The sequence below is a fragment of the Ctenopharyngodon idella genome, chromosome 16, assembly GCF_019924925.1.
Source record: "Ctenopharyngodon idella isolate HZGC_01 chromosome 16, HZGC01, whole genome shotgun sequence".
In the NCBI taxonomy this organism is placed as follows: domain Eukaryota; kingdom Metazoa; phylum Chordata; class Actinopteri; order Cypriniformes; family Xenocyprididae; genus Ctenopharyngodon; species Ctenopharyngodon idella.
Window position 1 is genome coordinate 25,056,943 of NC_067235.1, and position 19,656 is coordinate 25,076,598.

Genomic DNA, 19,656 nt, shown 5'->3' on the forward strand with positions numbered 1-19,656 from the left:
CAAAAATACTAAGCAACACAACTGTTTTCAACATTGATGATAAGAAGAAATTATTTTTTTTTAGCAACAAATCAGCATATTACAATGATTTCTGATGGATTATGTGTGACGCTCAAGACTGCACTAATGGCTGCTGAAAACTGAGCTTTGCATCACAAAGTAATAAACAGAAATATACACATTTTAATTATATTTCTAAATAAATAAATAGAAAACAGTTATTTTTAATTGTAATAATATTTCACAATATTACTATTTTTCTGTATTTTTCATAAAATAAATGCAGCCTTGCTAAGCATAAGAGGCTTCTTTCAAAACCATTAAAAAAATCTTTAAAAACACATTTGAACTGTAGTTTATTTGTATATAAATTATATACAGTACTGTGCAAAAGTCTTAGGCACATCAGTATTTTTACCCCCAAAAAAGGGTTTTAAGCCAGTTATTTATATATTGTTGTAGTGTGTCAGTAGGAAATATCATTTCACATTTTCAAACATTAATTTTGCCATTAATTTTAATAATCCAGTGAGATTTTTGAATGCACAAGGAGTCTGACAACAGCCGGTGCTCCACATGGAGATCTGATCTCACCATCATCGAGTCCGTCTGTGATTACATGAAGAAACAGATGAAACTGAGACAAACTAAATCCAGAAGAACTGTGGCCGTGTCCAAGACACTTATATATATATATATATATATATATATATATATATATATATATAAAAAAATTTTTGTGTGTGTGTGCAAAATTACATTGTTGAAGTGCTGCTAACAACACATTAAGCTATAAAAGTGACTTTTTTCACATTTCAGTACTCTCTATAACCATTTCTGTTCTTTTTATCCTTCAGTAACTCCATCTTTGGAGCAGTGGCCTTCTATATGAAGCACCTTGGCGTCAAGACCAGAGCACTTGACAACAAGAAGACTAAGTCAGGATGGCGGCCCTCTGTCCCTTCTGTGTTGAAGGTTAGATGACATACTCCATCGTTCATTTAATGTAACATAAATTCCTCTGTTTTTCACTGTATGGACTGTATTTGTATTATCTTGTCTAACAGTATTGTTTCTATTTGTGTTGAACAGCCATGGGGAACCAACAAACCCAGGCAAACCACACCAAAACCATCTCAATTATTCAGCCGTACGTATTCAACAGAATCCTTTCATTCCCCTCCTTCAGAACACACGCCCTACTTACATCACACTCTCATTGACCAAACCTGTATTATTTCACTGTGCACATCGATTTCCATTCTGCCATTTACACTAATTACCCATAACATCTCATACACCTGCTAAGATAATTGAGATCAATGTACACAAAAACAAGACGGCACTTCTGTAGTTTATAGTATGATAAACTTTCTGCATATATTCATTAAAATACCTGCAAGATCAAAGATTGATGTAGAATTTAAAAGAACTTGTTTGTGTTGCTATGTTTTCCTCTTGCAGATGATGGTAAGCAAACTAGATTGGACTTTGAAGGTATTATGGTCTGTTCTCTTTGTGTAGATCCTCTTTTCTTGGATGGTACATTCCCTTGCTAAACAAATCTAATGCATGTTTGCATGTTCCACTTCAAACTCATGGGTTTGTCTGTAGCTTTCGTTTCTTTATCCATCCGTTTAGCAAATCTGGTATGGTTTTCTGGTTGAGATGACTTTGTTGTGATGAAAAAAAAGTGTCCTTTAATGCTTGCTTACAAATCTTTTCTTGATCTTACCATTAGAATATACCAAGGGTGATGTATTCATCAATAGATTATACTTTGCACCATTTTCGTGTGTGATGTTTGTCCGTGTTTGGTTTCCCCTTTGCTCAAGATTTTTGGGCTTGGCGGACCCTGAAAACCTCTTTTCCCAATGAATGACTAACACTGTTGGATCAAACTCCTGGTTACCCCCTTTCTCCTTTATTTAGTTGTCACGTTTTCTTGTTAGAGCCACACAACGATCATGTCCATGTTTAATAATAGTTTATAATTGCACATAATTGATGTGGTGCTCTCATTTCTCTCTCTCTCTGTTCTCTATCACTTTCTCTTGGTCTAGTAAAGCCAATCAAACCTGCCCCACCTCATCGACCGTCCATAAGTGATGGCAACACCACTCCAGGGCGAAAAGCTGGTGTGGCAGGGTCAGGTAGCATCCATGGCCCAGAGAGCAGTGAGGAGTTGATCACCAGCGTCATCGTGACTCCCAGCCCCGACTCTCAAAGTGACACGGGTAAGGATCAGAAAATGTCTCATACATGTTTTAGATTTAAGAACATTGGACATCTGGGAATATAAAGGTATATGAAAACAATTCATACAAAGCTACATTGCCACCAAACACATTTCAGGGAGGCACCAATATTAAAAATGTGGCTAATACCAACAAGCCATTAATTATTTTCATGTTTTGGACAATATCTAAATAGCTGATAATCATATTCTGTACTAATTTGTCTAAATAAAACAATAAATAAAACACTAACTAAAATCAACCATTTTAAATGCTACGGTACATGTGAATTTTTATGCATTGTAATGCACAGTATATAAAAAAAATTTCGTTTTGACATTTGTTAAAATTAAGTTTAAGTGTGTTATTAAAGGGGCTTACGTAGAATTCAAAAAGTCTTGTTATTAGTGACACTGGTGGCCATTAAGTGAACTGCAGCCAGCAACTTATACTCCCGGCGAGTATGTTGCACATATATATAGATCTCAGAGTTAAACTGTGTCAGAAAAAAATAATCTTAATTATGTCAGATAACACTTAAGCATTTTTACTGGTAGTCCACTGTATGAATGAAGAATTTTTGGGTATAATATGTCACAGTTTACTTTATTTTGCTATCCTCACTTACATAAATGAACTATAGTGTCCTGCACCCACCAGTAAAAAAAATATAAAAAATGATATCTAGTGTCTGAATAATTTTTGTTTTGACTATATATATATGTGTGTGTAATTTCTCATTCTTTGCTTAGAAGTAAAAAGAAGTTGGAAATACCTTTGCAGTGATATACTGTTAAAAAAAACACACCAAACACCATCCATATTGCTGAGAGCGATGTTTAGATGAATATGTAAATGAATATGTATATGTATGAATATATAGATGAATATGTAAATGTATGTTCTGTGGGCTTTTCTCTCAATAACAAAATAAACACACATCAAAGATGACAGCGGTGAGAAAGTAGCCATTAAAAAGCATCTGATCGTAGCGATGTGGATGTTTTTGCACCAGCTCTGCGTCGGCATCATATTGACAGATGAGGCCATTAAAATTACACTGTTGTGAAAGTTTGATTATAAAGTATATATTTGAGACTATCCACCTTTTTCCTACACCCCATAACACTTTGCGCGAATTATGGGAGTAACTTCAAAGTTTTCCTGTGAATGCAATAAGCTTTTTCAAAAACTGTGTACAACGAGATGACATTATTCTGCTCGTCCTTCAACCATTAAACATTAAAAGGAAATTTAAAAGTGTAAAAGCATTAACAAATCACTACAACAGACCATGAATAACCCCAAAATTATTTCCTCAGCATTATTACGGATGTGTTAAATATATTACTGTAGTAATATATGTATGTTTTATGTGACATACGTTGCCTTAATCAAAAATGTTTATTAACTGGAACATTTGAGTGATAATATTTCAAAGTGATTTCCGTCATTTTGACAGATAACAAATATTGTATTTACCTGCTTTAGAAGCATTTCATTAAACATTGCTAATAGCGATTAGAAGTGAAAAGGAGAGACAATTACGTTTTAAAGCACCTGTGTGAAAACGAACCTGGAAAGAGACGTGAGGATTTGGGGGAAAAAAGCAAGATATTCTTAGTGAGTTGAGTTATTCATGGTGTATATATTATAAATTAAATGGGGAGAACACACCACAAATGCGCAGTAAATGTTGTCTTTTTTTCATACTGTTACAGCGGAATACAAAGAGGAAAAAGAAAACAATCAGGAGGAAAAGAATGCAGTGACTGAAAAGAGCTCTTGCCATAGATATTCTTGTTATACCATGTCATACTAAAATACCCAATGTTAAATTATTCTCCTGATATCTGAAAATAGAACATAAAGTATAAAATATTACAGCTCATTCAGTCAAACTGACGAGTAAGGATTATTTGTAGCGCGACCATATGATTTTAAATAATTTGTTTCAGTCTTTTTGAGTGGAATGTAAAGTCTTTGGTGGAGATTCCCCAAACCAAAAACGCAGTAGGCTCGTTAGGAAAAAGGTGGATAGACTATACAGATCTGGCAAATGTGAGACTCTAGTGTGAATTAATCCCTTTTTATTGCACAACACATTGACATTACAGTACAGAATAGCTCTTTCGGCATTATCCTGAACATTGTAAGCATTTAATTTGTGTCAGTGAATGGAAGAGAGGCTCTACGGAGCATGCGTAAACGTCACATCTTTTTGATTTTCCCGGCAAAAATGTCCTTCAAATAAAAATCAGTCTTCAGGGAAGATCTTATTTTTTAGTTTTCGTTACAATCTGTTCGCACATCGGCAATAAAAAAAGCGATTGATGCATAAAAATTCTTTGAAAAAAAACCCTTTAGATTATTTTTTTAAATATTAACATTTATTGAGCAAAAGTAATCAAAATGTACAAATAAAGAAAATGAGTATGTGCAATTCATATTATAGTATTATAACATGTAGTTCTATGTCTGTTTTGTTTCATTGTGTTTTGGTTCCGTTTTCCCTGTTCTTGTTTTGCCCGTGTTACTGATTATTATTAGTCTTCCTGGTAGTTAACTAGTTCCTTCAGCTGTTTTGTTTTACCTTGATTACTCCCCTGTGTATTTAAGCCCTCAGTTTCCTTTGTTTCATTGTCCGGTATCGTCTTTGTTTTATGTGGTTGTGTGTTAGTTTGCTCCTGTGATCTCCTGTATGTTGCTTTGTGGATTAATAAAGAAGTGTTTGTTTGGATTCTCCTGCGTCATGCGATCACTAATCGTGACAAGTATATTATAATTAATATTACTAATATGTGCTATTATAGTATATTAATTTTAGCTTTTTTTATATTTTAATTTTAGTTTAAAAAATTTTTTGTAATTGTTGTGCTTTATTAGTTTTTTTTTTTTTTAATATTACAATTTTTTATTTTTTTTTCCGGTTCATTTTAGTGCTTCAATTTGTTGCCAAGACTACAATTCTAATTTTTATTTAGTTTAAGTTTTTCATCTGATATTTATATTTTATATTATTTCAGTTTTCAACATATCAAACATGTTAATTTTAATAGTTTTACTTTTAGTTAAAAAAAAAAAAAAAAAAAAACTTGGTAAAATTAAATGCATACAAATAAATGCTAACCCTAACCCTAATCCTAATCCTGGATGTTAATATTATTGAATGTCACCTAGTGTTTCATGTGCAGAAATGTTGTCTCTTTCCTCCTATAGGTGTCAATAACAATCGGGCAGACCCCAAACCAGTCTCGGAGGGGGGTGATGCATCTCCTGTCAGCACTAGTGGGAGTCTTACCATCTGTGAACCTCTCTCTCCCATTGACATCCCTCCAGAGGACAATCAGGACAGTGGCAAGTAAGAAAGCTGGAAAAGGAATGAGGAGAGCTTATAAAGACCACAATAAATAAAAAGACAGTTAGTATACTTTTCAGTGTGGTAAAACTCCCTGTCTGCTTTGTCCTGGGGAGCGTGCTGTGTCCCTCATGTGCTGCTGCTCCTGCTGCTGCCCGCAATATACGTTACCCTCCTTGTGGACAACTAGGACCAAGACGATCCCTTACTGCGCATACCGCCTCCCTCCCTTTCCCCTTCTATCCTAACACCCTTTTTTCTCACTACTCACTTCTTTCTCTGCATTTTGTTGCCTCCTTTTTGTTCCTTGTTGTCTGTTTATTCCTTGTCTCACATGACGTACTGCTATGTGAGTCATTTTTGTAAGCTTTCATTTTACGATTTGCTCGTCCCGCAGTCTTCCTTCGCAGCCATCCAGCGCTGTGTCCTGCAATGTTGCGCCAAGGCACAAAGCTATCAAAATAAGCAGGTTGTGAGATTTGGGCAAATATTACGACCACCAAACTATTTGGAGGGTCATGTTTTTGGCTTTGTAGTTAGTAGGTTGTTATTTAACAGAAGCTGTCATCAAGTGACTTACGGTGCACATATGACAGGGAAAATTTTGCTGGAGCAACCTAGTGTCTTGCAGTGGTGATAGTTACTTGAGGGAATTGAACCAGCAACCTTCAGGTCACCAGATTTTAAAATTAAACTTAATATAATGTAGCTGCTTTATTTGTTGTTTATAGTATATGGCATAAAACTAGCATAACTGGATTAGCTGTGCATTTTTATTTTGCTCGTGCAACTGTCCTTCATGTGGAAGCATTGTTTGTTGCTGTTGTCCATTGTTGTACACTCTGTCTCGCTTTGTTGTTAGCCTTGAGATGCGGTTTGCTTTGAGGTTAGTTGGTTTATAGTTGTAAGTTTTGGTTTGGTGTATGTTAATAAATGGTTTGTTGTCAGTTATGCTGTTAACTATTCGTTGTCCTATGTTTTTACAGAAAGAAGACTAGGTGGGTCTGCGCAAATGTCTCTGGGATTTTCTGCCAGCCTCAAGCTGCTACTGATCCACACATGCTCTCTTACCAAATACAGATGACATTACGTTTTATAATCCATATCGTAGAAATATTGTAAAATGAGTGGCATGGTTTTTTTATGCTTTAGATTCACATACAGACTCACACAGACATTCACTGCATGGCTAAGTATGGTTCTACTCTGGTTTTTGGGTTGTACCGATTTAGGGCAGAAGTATCGCTTTTTTGGATTGCTTTGCACGATTGGAGCCCAGTTACATGCCAGTAGTGTTTTAGGTGTTCAAATGCACTGAGATGCTATACAGGTGCTGGTCATATAATTAGAATATCATCAAAAAGTTGATTTATTTCACTAATTCCATTCAAAAAGTGAAACTTGTATATTATATTCATTCATTACACACAGACTGATATATTTCAAATGTTTATTTCTTTTAATTTTGATGATTATAACTGACAACTAAGGAAAATCCCAAATTCAGTATCTCAGAAAATTAGAATATTACTTAAGACCAGTACAAAGAAAGGATTTTTAGAAATCTTGGCCAACTGAAAAGTATGAACATGAAAAGTATGAGCATGTACAGCACTCAATACTTAGTTGGGGCTCCTTTTGCCTGAATTACTGCAGCAATGCGGCGTGGCATGGAGTCGATCAGTCTGTGGCACTGCTCAGGTGTTATAAGAGCCCAGGTTGCTCTGATAGTGGCCTTCAGCTCTTCTGCATTGTTGGGTCTGGCATATCACATCTTCCTCTTCACAATACCCCATAGATTTTCTATGGGGTTAAAGTCAGGCGAGTTTGCTGGACAATTAAGAACAGCGATACCATGGTCCTTAAACCAGGTACTGGTAGCTTTGGCACTGTGTGCAGGTGCCAAGTCCTGTTGGATAATGAAATCTGCATCTCCATAAAGTTGGTCAGCAGCAGGAAGCATGAAGTGCTCTAAAATTTCCTGGTATACGGCTGCGTTGACCTTGGACCTCAGAAAACACAGTGGACCAACACCAGCAGATGACATGGCACCCCAAACCATCACTGACTGTGGAAACTTTACACTGGACCTCAAGCAATGTGGATTGTGTGCCTCTCCTCTCTTCCTCCAGACTCTGGGACCCTGATTTCCAAAGGAAATGCAAAATTTACTTTCATCAGAGAACATAACTTTGGACCACCCAGCAGCAGTCCAGTCCTTTTTGTCTTTAGCCCAGGCGAGACGCTTCTGACGCTGTCTGTTGTTCAAGAGTGGCTTGACACAAGGAATGCGACAGCTGAAACCCATGTCTTGCATACGTCTGTGCGTAGTGGTTCTTGAAGCACTGACTCCAGCTGCAGTCCACTCTTTGTGAATCTCCCCCACATTTTTGAATGGGTTTTGTTTCACAATCCTCTCCAGGGTGCGGTTATCCCTATTGCTTGTACACTTTTTTCTACCACATCTTTTCCTTCCCTTCACCTCTCTATTATTGTGCTTGGACACAGAGCTCTGTGAACAGCCAGCCTCTTTTGCAATGACCTTTTGTGTCTTGCCCTCCTTGTGCAAGGTGTCAATGGTCATCTTTTGAACAACTGTCAAGTCAGCAGTCTTCCCCATGATTGTGTAGCCTACAGAACTAGACTGAGAGACCATTTAAAGGCCTTTGCAGGTGTTTTGAGTTAATTAGCTGATTAGAGTGTGGCACCAGGTGTCTTCAATATTGAACCTTTTCACAATATTCTAATTTTCTGAGATACTGAATTTGGGATTTTCTTTAGTTGTCAGTTATAATCATCAAAATTAAAAGAAATAAACATTTTAAATATATCAGTCTGTGTGTAATGAATGAATATAATATACAAGTTTCACTTTTTGAATGGAATTAGTGAAATAAATCAACTTTTTGATGATATTCTAATTATATGACCAGCACCTGTATATGATACTTTTAGAAAGAGAAGGAGATGTTTTTCTAATGTGGATCTCAGAAGGGTTTTGACTGTTGGGGCTGAATGAATCTCTCTGATGACCTGATTAACATGTTATATAGTGGTTTTAACATCATTTGTCTTCACATTTCACTCTTTGTTTCTCACTTCATCATTGTTAAATTTCCTATTTCTATCATCTGTTCATGTTACATTTGATCTGTGGTGTCTAACCTCACTGACATCTATCTGTCCCTTCCACTTTTTTTTTTTTTTTTTTCTCAAACATTTCCATGCACTAAAAAATTTCTGCTACTTCATTACCCTTTCCTTTTCACTCTTCAACCCTTAAATTTCCTTTCTTTTCTCTCCTCCTCTTCTTCCTTTTCTTTTTCTTGTTCATTCCTGTTCCCTTACCTCTTCCTTTTCCCTTTCCTTTTCTGTTCCTTTTCTTTTCTTCCTCTTCCTTTTCTTTCATTTCCTCTTTCCTTTATTTTCATTCCTTTCCCTCTTCTTCTTCTTCTTCTTCCTCTCTTTCATTTCTTTCCTTCCCCTTTCCTTTCCTTCATCATCCTCTTTCCTTTTCTTTTGTTTTCTATTTTTTGTTTTCTTATTTCCTCTTCAATTTCCCTTTCCTTTCCTTTCCTTTCCTTTCCTTTCCTTTCCTTCCTCTTCCTTTTCCTTTTCCTTTTCCTTTCCTTTCCTTTCCTTTCCTTTCCTTTCCTTTCCTTTCCTTTTCTTTCCTTTCCTTTCCTTTAAACCTCCTTTCTTTTCCCTTTTTTCCTTTCCTTTTTTATTTTCCCTGTCCCTTTCTTTCCTGTTCCCTATTTTCTTCTTCCTCTTCCTTTTATTTTCTTACATTTCCTTTTTTCCTTACCTATTGTTTCTTCCTCCTTTCCTTCCTTTCTGTTTCCTTTTGCTTCTCTGCCTTTTCCTTTTTCATTTGTTTCATTTAATTACCTTTCCTACTTCATCCTTTTCTTTCAACCTCCCCGTCTCTTGGGTGTTCAGGAATGTGCGGCGCAGCGAGAGCCTTTGTGTGGAGCGCCGTCACTCTCGTCGTGGTGGCTCTACCCGGGCCAAGCAGTCTCGCTCCCGTAGCGACGTGGACCTGCAGTCAACTTCCACTTCCCACCCCCTCTCACCCTCCCCACAGCATTCTGTCCCGTAAGGCAAAAACTAACTGTCACGCACACTCAGTAACACTCATATACACACCGTCCACAGGAGACAGCAGCACTCGGGGTTTCTCAGTAACTCATAGAGTTCAGAGATTATGATCATCACTACCTTAACTATTTTCACGATGCTTAATATGTATCTATCCCTTTTCACTTTGTTCCCTTTATTTGTCTCTCAGTGTGGAAGGTGGATTGTTGCCTGATGGCGCCTTCACTGGTCCTGCTTTTGGCCCCTTCCCTCAGCAGGAGGAAATAGAGCCCCGCCTCCTGGAGCTCGAGCAGGACCCCCCCAACTGGAGGGAACTTGCTCCCAGTGAGAACCTAAAAAAACTGAGCAAGAAGGAAACCAAAAGACAAGAAGTCATCAATGGTAATAAAAGCAAGAACTTTGAAAAAATAGATAAAAACGCACATTCAAGTGCCTTATTGTTTTGTTGGATCTGCAATGTAGCCAGGTGCAATGAACATGTTTTTCTTTCTGTGTCTTTCAGAGCTATTTGCGACAGAGCACGCCCATGTTCGTATGCTGAGCGTATTGCAGACCGTGTTTTCTCGTCCACTGGAAAGGGAAGAGATTATGAGCATAACTGAGCTGGCCACCATCTTCCCCAGCCTCGATGAGATCATAGAGATGCACTGTACGTAACTACTTCAAATGCATTAATACACTGAAATCTGCATGGTTATAAAATAATTTGTTTGCCTGTCAAGTGTTGTATACAGAAATAGTTAAGTCACAACAGACTTGATATAAATAAAAAAAATCATTCTTTTTTTTAGATGCTTTCTATGAGAACCTGAAAAAACTGCGCCAGGAAAATGATTACATTGTCAAAATCATAAGCACGCCACTTCTCAACAGGGTAAGTGGCTTAGAGTGTGCTAAACGCTCTTTTTGAACACTGAGTCATTCAGCATTCTTCTTGAATGTTTGAATGTATATTAGCTGTTATACAAGTAGACATGTCTTTATCTCTGTAGTTCAGTGGATCAGAAGGAGAATGGTTTCAGAAGCTCACCGCGCGCTTCTGTAGCTACCAGTCCTGGGCTCTGGAGCAGATAAAGAGCAGACAGAAGAAGGACCCCCGTTTTAATGCTTTCATACTGGTACGTTTACACTTAAAACACTGTTGTCCATGTTATTGCTAGTAGTCAACAGACACAGATTGATTGTGGTGGATAAAAGTTTTAACTTGGCATCTTGTAGTCATTGTAATAGAAGACAAATAAAAAAAATACAATAAAGTCTATTGTAAGTCTAAAGTATATTCTATTCTATTCTATTCTATTCTATTCTATTCTGTTCTATTCTCTATTAAAATGTCTTTTGGTAAATGGATTCTTTTGTGTTTGTGTTGTAGGACGCAGAGAGTAAGCCACAGTGTCGGAGGCTACAGCTGAAGGATATCATTCCCATAGAGATGCAAAGACTAACCAAGTACCCTCTTCTGCTGGCCAACATTGCCAAGGACACAGGTGTGTGTTTCAAATCTAATCATACTTTATTTCTATTAAACCTTTTGTGCAAATAGTGCAACCTATTCAATGATGAACTCATCTGCCACAATATTGTATTGTCATAAAATTTTGTCTTTGGGGATTTTTCTCAACAATTGACACAGTATATGCAATGAATTATGCTTGGTTTGATTGCTTATTCAGCATATCATGTAATTACATCAATTACAACTGATTGACAGCACTAACAATACTGCAATATATTAGACAAAAAAAAAAGTAAAGTTTATAACCAATGTCCATTTCTCACAGAGGATGAAGCAGAAAAAGAGAATATTAACCAAGCAGCTGAATCCTGCCGCAAGATCCTCAACCACGTCAATGAAGAAGTCAAACTCATGGAAAACCTGCTGGTTAGTTGAAGTTCCTTCAAAAAAACAGGGTTGTGTGGTTCGGCATTATACATGCGTTACTACATTCCTGCATGTTGTGATGTATTTATTTAGTGTTTTATAAAATTGCTCATACTATGATATAAGATTTTACTCATACTGCACACCCTATATGGATAATTTAAGCTTGATTCACAATTTCTAATATGCGTTTTCCCTACCACCTCTCTCAATTCTTTTTCTCCTAAATATCCGCTCATCTTTCATCTCAGATTTTGAAAGACTACCAGCGCCGACTGGACACCTCAGGATTGAAACCCAGCAATGACCTCTACAGTGAGTACAAGGTGAGAAAAACCTTGACGTCTCATGTATCAGTTAGCTTACTAATGAAGGCGCTCTCGGACTTGTATGATATCCACTCTTTTCTCTATTCATCAGAACATTGATCTGACCACCAGAAAGATGCTGTTTGAAGGACCTCTGACATGGAGGGTGACCAAGGAGAAAGCGATCGGTAACCTGTCAACACATTCCCCAAATTAAGAGTTTCTTACAAATTGACAAATTTCATGGTTTTCAGTGTGTCAAGAACTGGGCCTGTTGCTCACCCTATTTTTGTGTTTGCAGATGTGCACTGTGTGTTGCTGTCAGACCTGCTGGTCTTGCTTCAAAAGCAGGATGATAAGATGGTTTTGAAGTGTCAGAGCAAAAGCAATATTGCCGCTCAAGAAGGCAAACTGATGCTGAGTCCAATCATCAAACTGGAGTCTGTTTTCCTCAGAGACGTGGCCACTGGTGAGTGAGAGTTTCAGTGAGTTAGCTTGTTGTTTTCTTTTTTTTTTTTTTTTTACACCTAATTTTTATTATTGATTTTCAAGAAAATGTTTGATATAGTTGTTACGCCCTGCCTAGGGGTAAAAGACACAACATGAAAAGTAAAAAGACTTTAGAATGAAACTGTAAAGATTTTGAAAAATGTTTATGCTTTAATGGCAATGAAAAATGGATTTTAAAATTAGGAGCCGACAAGGCCAAAATATCAAACAGAAAAGCTAAACAGTAGTTCCCTCTAACTAGACCTAATTCACAAAAGAAAAGAAAATTAACTTCCATGACTCCCTAAGCATAAACAATAAATAAAGTTCTAACAAATGGCATCAGATACCCTACTTCCCATATATTATATATCAACATATACAAATGGAATATTTACAAAGACAAGCGAACAAATCAGAAAAGAGCAATACCAAAGTCAAGTGGGTCAACAGGCTGTAGTCATTATCACAAAATGTCCGAACTAGTCAATCACACAAACTGTCTTTCAAGCAAACACACAAGCAAACACACGAAACACTCTCAAATTACTCAAAAAATAGGACTGCAGGTGTCAGCTGACCATCAAGGTGTAGTAGTAATGTGTCTGCAGGAATCAGTCTTCTTTCTGGACAGAATACACACTAAACACTTCCCTCAAACAGAACAGAACACAGAGATAGACTAGAGGGTTGTAACAATAGAATTATGTAAGGGAAGAAATAAAACAATTAAACAATAGAACAAGGGGTATACATTCTGTTTTTGTGCCAAGTATAGGTTTACATACACGCTCTCATTGAATATTGTGTGCATTATGGTACTCCATCCATTTCTTACAATATGTTATTAATAGATCCTTTTTAAGCCTCAAAATACAAGACAATTCTCCCAAGCTTGTTGTATTCTGAAGAATGTGATTTTAATATGCAGTTACTTTCCTTCTTTCCATCAGATCCAAAGGCCCTCTACGTCATCTTCACCTGGGACAGTGGAGCACAGATCTATGAATTAGTGGCTCAGTCCATAGGGGAGAGGAAAAAGTAAGTATGTTAACCATATAAAAGCCACTTACATGGAACTCTTACATGAATAACTGACAGGCAGATTATATGAAACTGCTTTTGATCAATCGAGAATCCAGAGCATGCAGTTTGATCTGACAGTCTTTTTAATGCTCCAGTTGGACAGAGGCAATTAAGTCTGCGGTTGAGGATTTGAAGAAGAGGGGCGGGAGAGACAAGCTGGATAGACACAGAGGTGGCAGCGTGGCCAGCAGCTCCATTGGACCTGCATACAGCGCGTGAGTGTTTTTTATTTTTTTGGCAAATAGCAAGGCCCCATAAGAGAATACGAGCATCCTTTTAGGGTGGCGTCCCACTAGACTACTCTAAGCCAACTTCAGTCATTTAAGCTCTTTCCACTTCTCTTTTCCAGTTTCCAACCTCCTCTTAGCCCTACTGAAAACGGAGGAGACCTGTTGAAAAGTCGCGGTGGTGAGATTTTTGACTCATGGAAACAGATATTAAGCCTATCCAAGAAATTTTACTGTGGTGTTTTATTGTGACTGTGTGTTTTATTTTCACCGTAGGGCGATTTAAAGACAGTCTTACTGATGAGAAAGGCAGAGAAACTGATCCTTCACTCATAGACTACCTAGCGGCCAATGGCTTTGACCTGCTCACCCACAGCCATGCCCCTCCAGATAAGTCCGCTAATGGTGCTTTGGACGAAGGTCAGCATTTATGAAATTTTATACAGTTCTAACAGACTGCATTAAACTGCTATCATTTAATTCCGAACTTAATTTTCTTGCTTGTATTCCTCTCACAGTCATGTATTTGAAGAGACTATTGGTTGGGAGTATTAGCCTGTCAGATGACTCTCAGACTCTTGGGGAAAATGGAGGGACAGCGCCTGAAAGCCAGGAGGCAGATGGAGGTCAGTCGTCAAGTACTGCACACAAATTGCTCTAGGTTTTAAACTGAGGAGGTTCAGCCTTACACTTAATCATCAAGTACAGCTATGATCCATCCTATCCAAACTGTTCAGAAATGAATCCTCATTCAGGTCTGTGATGAATCCTAGTAAAAAAATGTTGCTCTATAATATTTTATTTCTATATATATATATATATATATATATATATAATATATATATAAATATATGTTTGTGTGTAAAATGTATATGAATACAATAATCTTATATCTGTATTTATTAAGTATGTATACATACACATATATGCATATAATAATAAACCATTAGTTAATGCACTTACTAACAATGTATGTTAAAAAAATGTGTATCTATGTAGTTTGTGTGTGTATAAAAAATATATGCAAAGCGAGGGCATTTACATTAAAGTCTTTACGGAACAGCCGCAAAAAAACAGCCTGTTGTTTATTGTTTATAAAGTGTGAGAGAGAAGATGGAAAACTGTCATAAATTATGTATTTTTGTGTGCAATACACTTTTTTACTAACATTGTAAGTGGAACTTGGGAGAAACAATCATAAGTGGAACTTGGGGGTGTTTCTTCAGATACATTTTGAAATTCTTGATGCCTTTTTCCCTCTCAGTAGAGGAATCCAGCACAGAAGGACGAACTGAAGGAGAAGAGGGTGGAGGAGATGGAGGGAATAAAGGAGAAGAGGAAAGAGGGATCAGCGCTCCTCTCGTGCTTTCTCAGGAACGCATGGAGGAGGTGCAGAGGAGACTGCAGGCACTCGAGGAGCAACTGAAGAGACTGCAGGTGAGGAGGAATCAATTGCATTTGTGAAACTAGGGCTGCATGATAGTGTACTAACAGCTTAAACTTCACATAATAGGCCTGTAGATGGCACATGGATCTGATAGCAGGAAGTCAAATACAAAAAAATTGAATTGATTACAATTGTATTGATAAGAGTAAATTGAACACTACTTACCATTAATATGACTTATGGTAATACATGGTTTTGGTGAGTGCTTTGTAATTTGTCTTCACATTAGATATTTTATGAGAAGCAGTTTATATGCAAATGAGACTGAAACCATTAGATTTAGAGCGCTCCAAAAATGCAAATTCCTACAGACAGACCTCAATGAGCGATACTCATCATGTTTCTTTTTTCTTTTAACCATTTTCATCTTTGAAATGGCTAAATACTAACAAACAAAGCAGCTGTATAGTTTTTAACTGCTTTATGAAAACTGGTAAAACCTTAAGAAGATTCTCTCAAAAGCTAAAATGTGAAACACTGAAATTCCTAATATTAATTCCAATAATTCCAAATTATGTTTTGTATTGTAGTACAGAGCCGCCTTTATTCGCCAACCATAATCGCAAACAATATGGTCTCAAGAATCATGTTTGGATTTATTACAGTTCCTCACAGATTTAGTAGCAGCAAATCGCACACACGGCCTCATGAAGGAAGACAAGTCCGGCTGTTTGACACTTTCATTTGAGCAGAATTTCCCAATGATCATCGCTAAACTTTGTGGGTGTTGTCAGATCATCGGTGCTTTTTTTCAGCACAGAGAGATGGTTGTCAAATTAAGAAGGTTAAAGGGTTAGTTCACCCAAAAATGAAAATTCTGTCATTACTTACTCACCCTCATGTCGTTCCACACCCGTAAGACCTTCGTTCATCTTCAGAACACAAATTAATCCGATGGCTCAGTGAGGCCTCCTTTACCGAAGGTCTTACGGGTGTGGAACGACATGAGGGCGAGTAATTAATGACAGAATTTTCATTTTTGGGTGAACTAACCCTTTAAGTAAAACACTTGGTAAAAAATTTATCCTTTTAAGAGAAAAGCTCAGTTTGGGGGATAAGATTTATTCTCTTGACAACCCCAAGCAGGAAAACCCCAAGCTTGTCATCAATGCAAGATAACGGAAATGTCAAAGTAAAAAAAAAATATTTTTAATCAATCGAGAGAAGCAGAAATGGTTATCACGATTAATAGTGCAGCCCTATGTGAAACAGAACAGGGTCAGTTCTTGAGTTCTTGAAAAGTAGGAGTGAAGTAAAAGTGAGGGGAAGCTGAGAGAGGTGTCCTTACTAATATGTATCTCTGGTGTTCTGTTTGTTCCCAGGCTGTTGAGGAGGACCATTATAAGTTGCAAGAAGCTCTTGCTAAATATTCACTTCAGGGTGGCCATTTGAACTGAGAAACATCACAACCTGCTGTTACAAGGTATGACCACATACTAAATACAAATACATCTTCATTTATATATAGTGCCATTCTGTTTTTTCTAGGCAAAGCAACTAATTTTTTATCATCTGTCGTTTTTGTCCTCAGATCACTGTATGTGCTGGACTTGAGACTTGCTTTTGGGGGATTTCGCTGATTGACTAATGCTGCCTAAATGTTCCTGCTCTATCTCATCTCTCTTCTCAACTGTCCTTTCAGAAGACTGACAGCAGGCCGCCAGCAGTTTCCATGCCACTGAGAAATGAAATGAAGTGGGTGTTGAGAAATTATAGTGATCCTTGAGCATGAATGAGAAGTGTATATTTTTCTGTTTAGAGGTGTGAGAGACAGTCTTACCAAAAAATGCCAAAGAAATGTGCAACACCTAGAGAGATATCAGAGCGAAACGCTAAGTGTGCATGTGGATGCATTATAACATACACAAACATGCACGCACACAAAGATTAAACTGTCTAAGCATGTCAAAAGTAATTTAGTTTCAAAAGACTATCTATATTCATAGGAAAGTATACTTGCATATTTGTGAATGCAGTCTGACGCATATGAAGCCTGCTGCTCAGACTGGTTTTTAATTTCAATTTAATTCAAACAGATAATGTGCCCTTATTTCTTTTTTTTTTTTTTTGCCATTTCAAGATGTTTGCTCATCCTAATATTTATTACCATAGTACATACATGTATTTTCAAAATTTACAGATATTGAAATGGATATATGTAGGTTTTTTTTTTTTTTAGTAAAATGGAGAGTTAAAGCAATTTCTTTTTTTTTTGGTTTTGTTTTGTTTTGTGTTTTTGTTTAGTTTTGTCTTCTTACCAGAAGTCCTGTTATTATGAACGAGAAAAGAAATGCTAAGTAGGATAGATCAATACATGGATGAGGAAAGGAAGTAGATAGGAGGTTTGGGGAAACTCGGCTTGCTTCAAGTTAAGCCTGACCCCTCTGTAGTGAAATCAGGCAAGGTTTGATGTTGAGAGATACAAAATTTGATGTGGCAAGGTTTAATGTTGAGAGATGTCATCAGAGTTTGAGGAAATATGCACATATTAGGTAGCAGCTTGAATGTAACCAATGCACACAGACCAGCTTGTAGGTACATCCACACATCGGTGTTGTTATATGAACATATGAAGCATGCACAATGTATAACATTCTCTAACCCAGGTGTTGCAGATAGTACTGTGGTAATTTTATACAGATCTGATGATAATCATCACACATTGCCTATTTTTGAGCCTTTATGCAAATTCATGATTTGCGGCTGTAAAAGGCTTCAGTCATTTAGTATATTTCAGTTTTTTATGTTCTACATTACAGTTACAAGTTGCAATGGATGTATATTCCTGGTTTGCAAAAAAATATAGTGTTTTTTTTTTCTGGAATAGCTAATTATTTTATTGTTTCTCAATTATTTTATTTTAGGGAGTAGTTTTCTATATAAGCAGGACCAAAGATATGATAGCGTGACAAAATTTAGATATGAAAAAATCTTTGTTTTGCATAGGGAGGTCAGCTGTAAATTGGAATGACTTCCTGAGTTGAAAGGGGGATCTAGTCACCCACCCCTTTCCAAACTTTGCCTTAGCTGCGGATCAACCCAGAAAATGGTAGATGGATTGGCTTGTAAATGTGATAGATTATAATCCTATTTAAGACAGAAGGAATTAAAAGTGAGAATTGTCAGGACTGATTTGCTGTATCAATTATAGAGCTGTATCCTGGATTTCATTATCAGTCCATGTTTTTCAGCTTTAGGGACCAGCTTGTTCTCTCCTGCTATCTTATTAGGAAGCCAAACCACAGAGGATCAGGCACTTGTAGGGGCTTACGTGTTTTATCTCAGAGTTTGGAGACAGGAAAACAACAGTAGGTTTTCACACCAGTACTGTAATTATTTTTATGTATTCATGATGCTACTGCAACAGGTTTTTCTGCCCCCCACCAACTGTCAAATTATGCAACTTATTTTACCTTATTTGTTATGTAGTGTGATTTATATTCACGTTTATGTTGTAATTGTGTTGTTTACTTTGATTTATGTAAGGCCTTATTTCTCTGTAGGTCTTATACAAAGTGGTTTACCAGAACAACTCGGCAGAAGTCTTGCTTTCTGGCCAGCAGTGTTGTTTCTAGTACATGTCAATCATAACTTTTTCTTCTTTTTTTTACTTTTTAGAAGTAGCAAATGATAATGCTTAAAGTTTGATAATGAAACTATCATGGTGCAAGATCTGTTCTACCCACTTGACTTCCTACAGTCCTTTTGCACAGTCTTTTCATTCGCGATTGCGTGAATGAGTGGTTCATTCATTCTCTTAGATTAGTTTTCATTTTCTTCGAAAACTAATTACAGTACTATGCATTGCCTATTATAAATAATGGACTGAGAGAGACATAAAGTACACCCTTAACCAGACTATGAAAGTCTTCACTGATTTCCACTTTTATGGCAAGAGCTGCATTTGGAATTTACCACAATTTAAACTCGATTAGAAAGTGATTTTCATGGATAACTCTTTATAATTAGTAAGACAGGGTTTTGGGTGCGGTCACTTCTCTCTCATTCCTTAAACATTTCATGTGTATCTGTCACATATACGTATATATACTGATATATCTGTATGTTTAAATCTATTTATAGGGTGCCTTGTGCAAATTGGGTTTGATGACATGCCATCTCCTCATTTAACCATGTTCAATGTTAAATGCTGATCTGATATTTTGCTCCAAACCCCATATAAAATGAGTGCTTAGTACTGAGTGCTCTTTGTTAGATCTTTTAAACCCTCTGCAATCTATAACTGTCTTTTATGTAATTCTGTGTACAGGAGTCCACTTGATACAGGCATTCCATTGCTGTCTGTCTATATAATTGATTATGCAAGGACTATTCTGTGTATTTGGGCTTTGATTTTATATGTAAGATACATAAGAAAAATGTAGGTACGTTTTTTTTTATTATAATTTTCTTTTCTTTCTTTTTTTTTTTAAATAAATGATTGAAAATAACTTGAGCTTTTATTGTCGTCATTTTCAGAAGCATTTGCTTGATATTAACAGATTACCCTCTTATCCAAAA

At 36.7% G+C, this 19,656-nt stretch overlaps 1 protein-coding gene across 5 annotated transcripts in view; it reads left to right on the top strand.

Annotated features, from left to right (window-relative positions):
- arhgef1b (Rho guanine nucleotide exchange factor (GEF) 1b) overlaps positions 1-19,586 on the top strand; it is a 46,750-nt gene extending 27,164 nt beyond the window's left edge. For 3 of the 5 annotated variants that reach the window (XM_051866375.1, XM_051866377.1, XM_051866378.1), the window contains 24 exons: positions 858-975; positions 1,093-1,150; positions 1,465-1,497; positions 2,064-2,237; positions 5,457-5,598; positions 6,582-6,593; positions 9,538-9,693; positions 9,887-10,077; positions 10,199-10,345; positions 10,488-10,570; positions 10,689-10,814; positions 11,069-11,183; positions 11,478-11,578; positions 11,830-11,904; positions 11,999-12,074; positions 12,188-12,355; positions 13,329-13,416; positions 13,557-13,676; positions 13,811-13,869; positions 13,965-14,108; positions 14,207-14,314; positions 14,953-15,125; positions 16,458-16,558; positions 16,667-19,586. In XM_051866375.1, the coding sequence (XP_051722335.1) occupies positions 858-975; positions 1,093-1,150; positions 1,465-1,497; positions 2,064-2,237; positions 5,457-5,598; positions 6,582-6,593; positions 9,538-9,693; positions 9,887-10,077; positions 10,199-10,345; positions 10,488-10,570; positions 10,689-10,814; positions 11,069-11,183; positions 11,478-11,578; positions 11,830-11,904; positions 11,999-12,074; positions 12,188-12,355; positions 13,329-13,416; positions 13,557-13,676; positions 13,811-13,869; positions 13,965-14,108; positions 14,207-14,314; positions 14,953-15,125; positions 16,458-16,532 (2,542 nt within the window). In that variant the 3' untranslated portion in view covers positions 16,533-16,558; positions 16,667-19,586. The remainder of the gene's footprint in view (positions 1-857; positions 976-1,092; positions 1,151-1,464; positions 1,498-2,063; positions 2,238-5,456; positions 5,599-6,581; positions 6,594-9,537; positions 9,694-9,886; positions 10,078-10,198; positions 10,346-10,487; positions 10,571-10,688; positions 10,815-11,068; positions 11,184-11,477; positions 11,579-11,829; positions 11,905-11,998; positions 12,075-12,187; positions 12,356-13,328; positions 13,417-13,556; positions 13,677-13,810; positions 13,870-13,964; positions 14,109-14,206; positions 14,315-14,952; positions 15,126-16,457; positions 16,559-16,666) is intronic. The other 2 variants (XM_051866374.1, XM_051866376.1) reach the window with 2 other exon arrangements.
- Positions 19,587-19,656: the final 70 nt, after the last annotated feature.